A 12,206-nucleotide genomic window follows, 5' to 3' on the forward strand; every position below is an offset into this window, starting at 1 on the left:
TATATATTTATTTATTTTTTAGTGATTTTAATATTAAATGTATATTTTATTCTTTTTCAGCTTTATTTCAATCAATGAAAACACATTCCAGATCTGATCCTAGTTCACATGTCTGTGTGCATATGTGTATCTTCATGTTTGAGATGTGTTTGTTTAATTTGTTTGTGTGTTTTAGGCTCCCCCTGACTGGCAGGAGATCCTGGCGTATTTCCGCGGCTCCGAGTTGCAGAACTACTTCACTAAGATCCTGGAAGACGACCTGAAGGCCATCGTAAAGCCGCAGTATGTTGATCAGATCCCCAAAACCGTTAAGGTCAGTATCAGTCTAATTTTAGTTTTTATTTTAGGGTTGTTAAGTTTTATTCATATGTTGAATTGGCATTTATTTTTATATTTTTGGTTTTCTTGTTAATTTTTAGTAAAAAAAAATTGTAATTCCTTTTGTCGTTTTATTCAGGTTTTAAAAAAACAAATATTGCTATTTAGGTTTAATTTATTTTTATTTTAGTTTTTATATACTTCCAATAAAAAATTTTAGAGCTTCAACTTAAACTCAAAAGGCAACATTTCTAGTTTTCATTTAAGTTTTTCAACTAATATTTTTATTTTATTTAATTTAAGCTTTATTTCAGTTAACAGAAATGTTATTAATAGTTTAAGTTAATGATAATAACCCTGGTCAGTATTAAAAGAAGCTGATAGGGATGCGCCGATATGAAAATTAACCGATAATTTAAATTTGAAAGCCGATAACCGATATATTGGCCCATAAATCCAAATTTTTATGTACTTTTTGAGAGCCTGATTACAAAAACAAACCCATTAATTCTTAATCAAGCGAATCCTATATGAGATAAATCAGATGTATACACAAAATAAACATAATATTATAACTTCTTATTGCACAAAACAAAAGGCTGCGAATGCACAAGCAAACTTATTGTCATAATTGTGTGACTCCATTCTGGATGTGCTTTTCCCGTAACAATGCGCTGAAACACTGGCGCACAAACTCAACTCATTCTTTTACAGTAGCGTTTTCATTATAATTGTATGTAGTTGATTTGACAGACTTGCGCTGCACATGTTGCACTGAACTGTATTTTCCTTTTCGAAATGATTCCAATCATATTTCAAGCAATTCAAAACCATCATGGCGAACAGTGAAGTCTTTCAGCTGAAGAAAATAATCCATTGTAATATAATATAATAATCCAAATATATATATATATATATTGTCCGATACTGAAATAGTGGCCGATATATCGTGCATCACTAAAAGCTGATGTAAATATGAGGTCATTTTAGTGTTTGACTTGATTGTGCTGTGATTCTCTGTTTGTCCTGTAGGGGTCAGTAGGCTCCATCCTAAGCAGGAAGGATGACACAAAGACAGGGGAGCTGGTGTGTGAACAGCTGGGTATGTACACATGCATTTTTTTTCCTTTTTGCAGCATTACCAAAGTCCCTTTAAAGCGAGACATTTCACTCGGCGGCCATCTTTAAAACGCCTCTCGGGCAGCTTTTTCAGTCATGCAAGTGCAGATCCTGAGGAAACATCAAATTCTCCAAAGCTTCATATTTGAAATGACCAACAACTCTCATAAATTGTTTCTCGACACTCAAATCATTACAAAAAAACTGTAAAACATGTTCAGTCATAAGCACGGGACTCAAAACACTGACTGTTTTTATAGCAACCGGCGCTTTTAACATCGATTGGCTCTTTTATTTAGAAGGCGGGACTTATTCCACCATATTGTGCTTTGCACTTTCTCCCATTCATAGTAATATGAATGCACTGTTGTATATCTAAATTCCTTGGTATTATTTATATATTTAGAAATGTGACTGAATATTATATGCAGTTTTGTTGCATCATGTGACTGATTGTTCTGTTCCCTGATTGGTCAGATCTGTTGCACTTGCGTGAACGTAATGTCGAGGACCTTTCAGGAGGAGAGCTGCAGAGGTTCGCCTGCGCAGTCGTGTGCATTCAGAGAGCTGATATGTGAGTCCCTCTGTGCTGCAGGGCTATCATCCTTAACTAAAGCATTAAAGGGGAGGTATAATGCCCTTTTCACAGGATGTAAAATAAGTCTCTGATAGTGTGTATGTGAAGTTTTAGCTCAAAATACCCACAGATATTGTTTTATAGCGTGTTAAGGGTGAGCAAAAACGCGCTGTTTATGTGTGTGTCCCTTTAAATGCAAATTTAAATACAATCCGACATGCACTTCTAGTCATTGATTAGCATATTCTTTCTATAAATCGTTTTCCCAGGGGCGGGGTTTATGTAAATTTTAGGGTTTGTGATGTCACTAACCCGGGAGGAATATCGTGTAGTTCAGGGGTGCCCAACCCTGCTCCTGCCGATCGACTGCCCTGCACAGTTTATCTCCAACCCTAATTAAACACACCTGCCTTTAATTTTCAAGTCATCCTGAAGACCTTAATTGGTTGCTTCAGGTGTGTTTGATTAGGGTTGGAGATGAACTGTGCAGGACAGTCGATGGGCAGGAGCAGGGTTGGGCACACCTGGTGTAGTTCCTACCAGCCGTTTGTTATAATCCTTAAAAATAGATTTCTTTAAAAGCAAATATCTCCCTTTGCTTTTAACTTTTAGCGTCGTAACTTTGCAGATGTCGTTTATGCTCAAACAGCAACATTACACACTAACTAATGTTAGAAAAGTGAAATCCTAATCAACCACCTTTTTAAGAACTTTTTTGTTAACTGAAACAAAGCAGACATGATATAGCATATAAATTTTAGATTAAAAACAAAATGAAAATTGGAAACTAACTGAAATAAGTTTGTTGAAACACTAAAATTACTAACTGGAAATAAATAAACTAAAACTGAAAAATAAATAAAACACACCTAAATAGTGCAATTAAAAATAAATGACAAAATTGCTCAAAAAATGAAAACTGAAAATATATATTAAAAAATGTAATAAAACTAAAATAGAATATAAATATTAAAATAACACTGCTGTGCTATAACACTTAAAGATACCGGTTTAATGCTGAAATATATATTTTTGTAATATTATTAATATTTTAAATTGGCTTCGATTTTTATATATTAAATTTTCATTTTAGTAATCAGGTTTAGTAATTTTGTTTTGTGCTGTTATGCCAGTTTTATTAGATTTTTATTTATTTATAATTTGAATACTTTCAGTTAGCATTTTTAATTTAAAGTTTTTCATTAAATATGTAATTCTTTATTTCAATCAATGAAAACACATTTGAATAGTTTTGGTTAACAATAACACTGGTAGCAATGTGTTTTCTCTCCCTGTAGTTTCATGTTCGACGAGCCGTCCAGTTACCTCGATGTGAAGCAGAGGCTGAGAGCTGCCATCACGATCCGCTCCCTCATTTCTCCAGACCGGTGAGTCTCAGTCCTTTAAAGGGTCAGTTCACTTCCGAAGTACAATTTCCTGATCATTTACTCAACCCCACGTCATCCAAGATGTTCATGTCTGTCTTTCTTCAGTCAAACAGAAATGAAGGTTTTTGAGGAAAACATTACAGGATTTTTCTGCATATTGTGATTTCAATGGGGTCCAACGGGTTGAAGGTCCAAATGTGAGTTTCAATAAGGTATAAGAGTCTTATCTAGACAAACCATCGGCCATTTTATTAAAAAAAAAAAAAAACATTTATATGCTTTTTAACCAATAATGCTCGTCTTGCACGTAATAACGCTCAATAGTCACGTGTGTTCCGGTTCAAAAATGTAGGATGGGGATATCATTTTCTCCTTTAACTTCAAAATTTGCCGACATCGTTGTTTTACCTTTTTTATTTTATTTGTAAATGGCGTTTGACTTAGTCTTTGCACGTTCTCTTTGTAAACACTAGGTCAGTACTTCCGTCTACGTTAGGCTTGACCTTTCAACCTGATTACGTAATGTGTGTCGTATCACAGCTAGTGCAAGACAAGCATTTGTGGTTAAAAAGTATATAAATGTTTTTTATATATATATATATGTGTGTTCTTTTATAAAATGGCCGATGGTTTGTCTAGATAAGACTCTTATTCCTCGGCTGGGATCGTGTCGAGACTTTGAATCTGCATTGAAACTGCAATCTGGACCTTGAACCCGTTGCACCCCATTGACGTCACTATATGGAGAAAAATCCTGCAATGGTTTCCTCAAAAACCTTCATTTCTTTTTGACTGACGAAAGAAAGACATGAACATCTTGGATGACATAGTGTTGAGTAAATTATCAGGAAATTTTAATTCTAAAGTGAACTAATCCTTTAATGTTGAGGAAGCACAGTCATAGTTACTCTTTACCAAACCCTAATCCTCATATTGCTCTGGCTGTGCAGGTACATCATTGTGGTGGAGCACGACTTGAGTGTGTTGGATTACCTGTCAGACTTCATCTGCTGTCTGTATGGCGTTCCCAGCGCTTATGGTGTGGTGACCATGCCCTTCAGCGTCCGAGAAGGTACGAGCAAAACGGTCTCGAAAACGTGTGTGTGTGTGTGTTTTGAAAGGGTCCCTGCAGGTCTTTAAAGGCTTATATTTAGTTGTATCAAATTTGAGGTTATTAAAGGCTTATATTTAGTTGTATCAAATTTGAGGTTATTAAAGTCTTTAAGTTCACCTGTGGTGAAAATCAAGCTTTTAATGTTGTTTATATGTCTATGTGGTCTTTTTAATGTGTTTTAAGTCAAACATTGTGTAAATTCTTAATTCGACAGCATTGCTGAGTATTCACTCCTTAAAACTGCAGTGAACCAAAGACAGTCTCAAAAACACGGTTTGAAATCGCTGGTGTTTCTGACGTCACAAACTACTTTGTAACCAATCAGATCCATGTGTGGGTGGGCTTTAGCATATCATTAACTGTTCTCTGAAGAAGGGGAGTCTCCAGAGAAGCAGGTTATCCTGGTATATTTTTCTGTTAATATGAAAAATCGTGTACATTTGGTAATATAGCAGGTGAATAGTGTATTTGAGAGTTGGCTCATAAATGATGGAAAATTTTATATTTTAATTATTACAGGGTTCCCATGGGTCCTAAAAAAAATGTCAAGGTCCTGGAAAGTTTTTGAAAATAAACATGCATAAATAAAGGTCCTTGAGAGTGCTTGAATTTATTGTGTGCAAAAAAATCCATATTATTCCCTCCGGTCCACTAATGTGCTGCTTCGTCAACTCTTTGTGGCCTGTACTAGCTTGCTTGATTTATGTTAGTTACGCGCATTTATGCATTACGTCAAGTGTTTCCCGCGTGAGGTACTTTGTGTTGTCTGTTGCCATGACGTTCACGCACGCGAAACTGTAATAATGCATCTTGCAAGGTAACACGATGTAACCTTGCTCTCACTTAAAATGTGTCCCCACATTAAGTCCTTGAATTTGAGGGTATTGAACTTGAAAGGTCCTTGAATTTGAAGTTAAGAAAAGTGTGGGAACCCTGCTATAATATTCTCCTCTTTTTTATTTTTTATTTCAGGAATCAATATTTTCCTGGATGGCTTCGTGCCGACAGAGAACCTGCGCTTTAGAGAGACATCTCTGGTGTTTAAAGTGGCTGAGACAGCGGCTGAGGAGGAGGTGAAGAAGATGTGTCGTTACCAGTATCCCAACATGAAGAAGTGCATGGGAGAGTTCTCGCTCACCATCACCGAAGGAGAGTTCACCGACTCCGAGATCATGGTCATGCTCGGAGAGAACGGTGAGAGGAGACGCTTGTGCAACTTACAGCTGTACTCTTGCAAACAAACCCACGATTCGGTTCGTATCACGATTTTTGACCCACAATTCAATACAAACCGCGATTCTTTTTTTTGGGGGGGGGGGGGGGGGGGGGGGTGTATATTTTTATTAAGTAACATTTGAAAAACCTACAGGTATATATATTTGTGAGTCTTCATTTTCTTTTGTTTCCTACTCCAGTTCTTGTTAAAAGTCACTAGATGTGTTTATTCTGTGCATTTTTGTCACTTTTTGTTTGGAATCATATTTATTTCGTCCATCAAGAGCATGCTTTCACTTTAACGGCCGTTTCACACCGCAAGCATGAGCGGCGCGTGAGCAGCACGTCAGCGCAACTACATCGTCACTGAAGCTGCAGACGCGCGCGAGTATTCACACTGGAAGCGTTTGTACAGCGTCACAACAGCGGCTCCCAGGCTACACATAAGGCTACATATAAGAATTTGGTGGTCATAAACACATTTGAAGTTTGTTCAAAGCCCAAACTGAATAAATAAAAACTAGTTTGATGGGTACATTTTCTATAAAAAGTTATTTTCTTTATGTTAGTCTTCATTTCCTTGTCTGACATACTGCAATTCTTGTTAAAACACACTAGACATGCAAATTCTATGCATTTTGGGCACTTTTTGTGTGAAATCATATTAATTGTGTCCATCAAAAGTGTGCTTTCACTTTAATTGAGCGTGAGCAGCGCAGTAAAAATAGACACGAAGCCGAAACCCCCGCTTCACTGCTGCTCACGCGACGCTCCTGCTTGACGCTCACGCGGTGTGAACGCACTCATTGATTAACATGCATGCCGAAAAAAATACGCGCTGCTCACGCGCCGCTGACGCTTGCGATGTGAAACGGCCGTTACAGGTAAAATTAAACAATTTATCCTCAACTAGTTTTGTGGTGTAGTTTATAATGTTAAGTTCAAGTAATACTAATAGTAATTTAAGATGTGTTATCATTGGATCTGGACGGGTAGGATAACTCTGGGAGTTGGAAGGTGTGTGTCGCGATTCTGCCACAGGTTTGTGGATCTGAGTGTCGTGATCTCGGTTTCATATCACACACCGTTACAGCCCTAATAAATACCCACTCAATGTTTATTATTTGGCCACTTTTTTATGATGGAAATGCTGCTGCCGCTGTAATTCTTGAACAAGAACACGTGGACATCAAAACGTTTAGACATTTATTTTGAAAATCGTGATAAACAGTTCGCACATTTAGAAACACATTGATATATTCTCTGTTGGCGTATGTTTATAAATGATTTACCTTACAAATCTGATTAAATGGGACACATTGCGTTCCCAGATGAACATTATAAGCAACTATAGCCAGCTTTTCCTGTGAACTGAGCCGCTCTGAAACACGCCTAACTACATGCATGTAAATAAAGCACGTGTATATTAAACACAGGTCATATATTTATTTAATTAAATCGCAGCATTTGTGAACTCGCCATGTATGATTTTAATACATCGTGCAGCCTTAGAAAACGCTCTAATAATGTGATTCATGGATTTTCGTCTGTGAAATGTGTGTGTATTTTGCTGGTTACTCGACGCAGGTAAATTGCAATCGAGGAATCGTGAACCTTTTTTGTGTATATGAAAGAATTGACATGACTTGCTGTAATTTGCGAGCAAGTTTAGCCATCTTTAGCAGGACACACCAGCTAGCTAAAGATTGCAGCCCAGAAACAACCCAAAATACAGGCTCTGGAAACACAAGCAAATCAATACTTTATTATTATTATTATTTAATCCTGATAAGTGCACCTTTAAAGGAAGTGATTATTGTGATTGCATTATTTTCCACTAAACAAGTTTTCCTCTTTCAGGAACTGGGAAAACCACGTTCATCAGAATGCTAGCAGGAGGCCTCAAACCAGATGGAGGAGGTGAAACATTAATATTCAGCACATTTTAGCTCATTGAAAATGAGATTATTCATTTTAAACCTTAAAAAAATTTTTTTACTAAATTTATCTTATTGGTTTTTAATATTTCTACTAGATTGTATTAGATTTTTGTTTTTTAATCGAGTTTAACCAATTTAGTTTCAAAATATTTTAGAAAAAATGGATCTTGAATATCAGTCCAGTATCTTAAAAAAAATTTTTTAACAGGATTACATTTTAAAGTTTTTATTCAAAGCAAATTTTCAAAAGCCTTACATAGTTTTTTTAAAGTGCTATTTTATTGTATTTCTGTTACTTGCCATTAAAATAGCCAAAGCATCTGTCATGGCGTCAAAACTTTATTCTATTATTAATGCAAATAATAATTACTAGAGTCTAATGTAGCTAAAATACATCTTTATATATGATTTCTTTTTCTTTTTTGGGATATTTGAGAATTTTCATCCCACAGAAATAGCAAATCGACACAGAAACAGGCTGATTTCTACATGCAAACACACGTTTTAAATGCCTTTTAGTGGTATGTGAGTGTGTGTTGTGTTTCTCAGGTGATGTGCCCATCCTGAACGTCAGCTACAAACCACAGAAGATCAGCCCCAAATTTAAAGTGAGTTTGAACATTGTGAGTGTTGAGCTGTAAACTATAGGTCAGACTGCAGGAATCCTCAGTGTGTGTGTGTGTGTGTGTGTGTTTCAGGGCAGCGTGCGAGCTCTTCTGCACGATAAGATCAGAGACGCATACACACACCCTCAGTTCGTCACTGACGTCATGAAGCCCATGCAGATCGAAAGCATCATCGACCAAGACGTGAGTAAACCAGGCTTATTTATATACTATTCAGGATGCATCTAAAATGTTTTATCGCCACTTTTTATTCTTTAAAATATCCAAAGTATCCTGTATTTACATGTATTTAATGTGTACTTTTAAGTTAGTTGGAGCACCAACCTAAACAATCTGAAGCAGCGTGTCTACTTAGCTGGTCTAGAAAACCTATGAATTGTGAATTGACTCAAATTTCAGTCTACCCAAAGATTGACGTGTGTGTGTGTGTGTGTATATATATATATATTAGTGCCGTGCGTTAAACGCGTTATTAACGGCGTTAACGCAAACACATTTTAACGGCGTCAATTTTTTTATCGCGAGATTAACGCTCTTTTTGGCCTAGCAAACTTTGTATTTTTTTCACATGCTGTTGCAACAACTAGTAACGTTAGAAAAACTACAACATCACACCGGATAGCAAGACCGGAAAGAAAACAACAGGCACGCCGCACGTACTTGTTTGGGCTTGCGCGCCGGCCAAAGAGTAGTAGGCTAACGTTACGTTTTGAGTGGATGGCGCGAGCGCGAGACGCCGATCTAGAGACGTGCACTCTCAACGCAATAGAGTGCGGCGCGGGACTAGATTTGATGCCCGAGTGCGAGGGCGGGCTCGAGCGGTAATGCACTCACTCTGTGTGCGGATACGGGAGAATAAAACGATTCGCGGGACTCCCGCAAACTAGAAATATCTATGAATAAAACATAAAAACTAATACATTTTTATTCATATGTTGCAGAAAAGCAACAAGAACAACTAAAACAAAATAGAAACGATTTACAGGCCAGAGTTTCTTTTTATAACATGTTTGCAGCGTTGAGGGATGTAGCCAATCACAGACATATGTGTTGATTTCTTGAACGCAATGGCCAATCAGAAGCATAATTAAAATAGACTCCCCTCACCGCTCAAAACAGACTTTTTGTTCAGTGCTGAATTCTGTATGCTGGCAAATCCTCAAATTATAACAAACAAAGTGTATATATTATGAAAGATGCATTGTGCAGTCAGTTTCACTGATAATAACAGATGTGTGAGATTGCGATGAACTGATGTCAGCTTTTTAGGAATTATTAAGGGAGCGCACTTTGCGCGCATTCAGTCATGCCAAACCATGCACTCAGTAGCCTGCTTGCTTTTATGTTATAACAGTGGTTTGTGTGTTAATGCTTTAATAACAAATAATTTATCAGGAGCATTTATGCTTATGTGTATGGTGGCAACAGGTAGGCGAAAGTATTTGGAGGTAGCCTACAAAAAAAAGAGTGTATTTGCGGGCGGGAGCGGGACAAAAATGTTGCGGGCGGGAGAAAGTAACATAGAAAGTAGTTGAGAACGTCAGTTATAACGACCCACGTATTAAAAAAATGGACGGGTTTAAATCGGGCTCTGGCTCATAATTACAGTTTATGTGTCGGGCCGGGCCGGGCTCGGACACAATGCGCACGGGCTCGGGTCGGGCTTGATTTTTTGGGCCCGATCTAAGCTCTACAATGGATGACTTCAGACAGAAACACATGGATACCACAGCTAAGAACAAACTTACTGCTGATCCACTTTTCCATGTTGATAAGAGCATTAAAATTAGAAAAAATAATGAGACAAATAGAAATTAAGGGACATTTAGAATAGATAAAAATGTGCGATTAATCGCGAGTTAACTATGGCATTAATGCGATTAATCGCGATTAAATATTTTAATCGTTTGACAGCACTAATATATATATATATATATGTGTGTGTGTGTGTGCGCACACAACAAAAGCACATAGAACATTTTCTTTTGAAAGTGAAAGTGACACGTGATGGCCAAGTATGGTAACCCATACTTGGAATTTGACCTCTGCATTTAACCCATCCAAGTAAGTGCACACACATTAGGAGCAGAGTAGTGAGTAGTGAACACACACACACTGCAGACGTGGATACACACACACGCAGCCTTGAGTGGCACCCGGGGAGCGATTGGGGGTTAGGTGCCATGCTCATGGACACCTCAGTCATATTCCTGCCGGGACTGGAATCGAACCAGCAACCTTTTGGTCACCAGTCCAACTCTGTTACCATTAGGCCATGACTGCCCCGCAGTCACATGTATGTATGTATATATATGTATATATATATATATATATATATATATATATTTGTATATGTATATGTATATATATATATATATATATATACATACATACATACATGTACATTGACATACATTGAGAGCGTTTTGGCAGCGCTGCGTTTTTTCAGTTGAGACGATTCATTGCTAAGATGTATTTTACAGTGTTTTACAGTGTACTTGTAACTGGTTTCGTAGATAATTTGTTTCAAACTAAAAATGTATTTTTCATCCATTTTGTTCGGTTAGCTCTGCTGGTTGATGTCATTGTACAGAAAGAATGTTGTGACAGTTGGTCATGTGATATTTGTCCCGCCCCACCTCCACTGTGATTGGATGGCTGTGTAAAAAGTGACAGTGATGAGCGCTGCGTTTTATCCAAAGTTGAACATTTTTCAACTCTCGGCGACCAGTAAAAAACGCCGGGCGCTCAGCGCTTGAACGTTAAATACACGCTCAACGCCTCGCTACGCTCATGGCGTTTAAAAAACGCGGCGCTCCCATTGAAAACAATTGGAATTATACGCCAGCTGCGTGAAAAAACGCTTTGGCGGACACACAACCTTAGTGCTCAGCTGCTGCAAAGCGTGCCGAAATCGAAATTGCTGATGAGATATAGAGGAAAATATCTAGTGGACGATTAGAATGTTAATTCTAATATCCCCCCCCATCGTCCATCGCGATGTTTCTCTGTAGTCATCGTCTGATACCAAATTGGTAGACATCGCCCAACCCTAGTAACATACTCATTTTCCACTAGATATTTTCCTCTACATCTCATCATCGATGTCGGCCCGCTCTAATGTGACATAACGTTAACTGCCAGATTCAAACTGTGCTTTCACACTGAGCTAAAGACGGACTTTCAGCGCTTGTCATACCGTATATCACAACTATTCAGTGTTTTTAACCACATCATGTTTATTTTAGGTTTCAGACATTTAAATACATATAATTTATAGAAGAATTTATAGTTTGTAAAATACACAATAGTGTCTATGGAAGCGGCAATAACAATTCATTCAAATTAGTGTTGTCAAAAATATCGATATTTCGATAAATATCGATACTGAAATATCTGAACGGTACCAATACTAATTTCCCGAAGTATCGATACACCAATACTAGCCGAGCAGTCACTTTCACTTCTCTCCAAAGGCGCGTTGACAAACACCACACGTGACGCACTCGTCTCATTCGCTCTGGTTAAATAGCAAAAGTGAATGGAAAGATGCCGAGTGCGGCGTCCCCGCGACCGGCTTTGGTTGATTGATAAAGAACACCGCGAGCGGGCATGTCGGAGTCGGAGAATGGCGTGGACAGGACACGCGCTACACACCGCGAGCGGGCATGTCGGAGTCGGAGAATGGCGTGGACAGGACACGCGCTACACACCGCGAGCGGGCATGTCGGAGAATAGCGCGGACACGCGCTTCACACTGCGAGCGGGCTGCGGGCACCCAAAAGATTGTTTGACTATCAATATCCCTCTCATCACTCATTTTGTAAAATTATTTTATAGATGAAAACAGACTTAAGGAATTGGCTCCAGGGGTACCATTTAGCAGCATATGCTCAGCATCAGGGGTGT

At 38.0% G+C, this 12,206-nt stretch overlaps 1 protein-coding gene across 1 annotated transcript in view; it reads left to right on the forward strand.

Moving 5' to 3' along the window:
• Positions 1-12,206, forward strand: part of abce1 (ATP-binding cassette, sub-family E (OABP), member 1) — a 28,975-nt gene that overhangs the window by 9,070 nt on the left and 7,699 nt on the right. Inside the window, exons 6-14 of the mRNA XM_077218340.1 lie at positions 176-313; positions 1,351-1,420; positions 1,915-2,011; positions 3,313-3,402; positions 4,353-4,474; positions 5,489-5,710; positions 7,592-7,651; positions 8,221-8,279; positions 8,370-8,480. Of these exons, the coding sequence (XP_077074455.1) occupies positions 176-313; positions 1,351-1,420; positions 1,915-2,011; positions 3,313-3,402; positions 4,353-4,474; positions 5,489-5,710; positions 7,592-7,651; positions 8,221-8,279; positions 8,370-8,480 (969 nt within the window). The remainder of the gene's footprint in view (positions 1-175; positions 314-1,350; positions 1,421-1,914; positions 2,012-3,312; positions 3,403-4,352; positions 4,475-5,488; positions 5,711-7,591; positions 7,652-8,220; positions 8,280-8,369; positions 8,481-12,206) is intronic.

Source organism: Siphateles boraxobius, unplaced genomic scaffold, assembly GCF_051911475.1.
Source record: "Siphateles boraxobius isolate OS27281-9 unplaced genomic scaffold, OSU_SipBor_1 77, whole genome shotgun sequence".
NCBI lineage: Eukaryota > Metazoa > Chordata > Actinopteri > Cypriniformes > Leuciscidae > Siphateles > Siphateles boraxobius.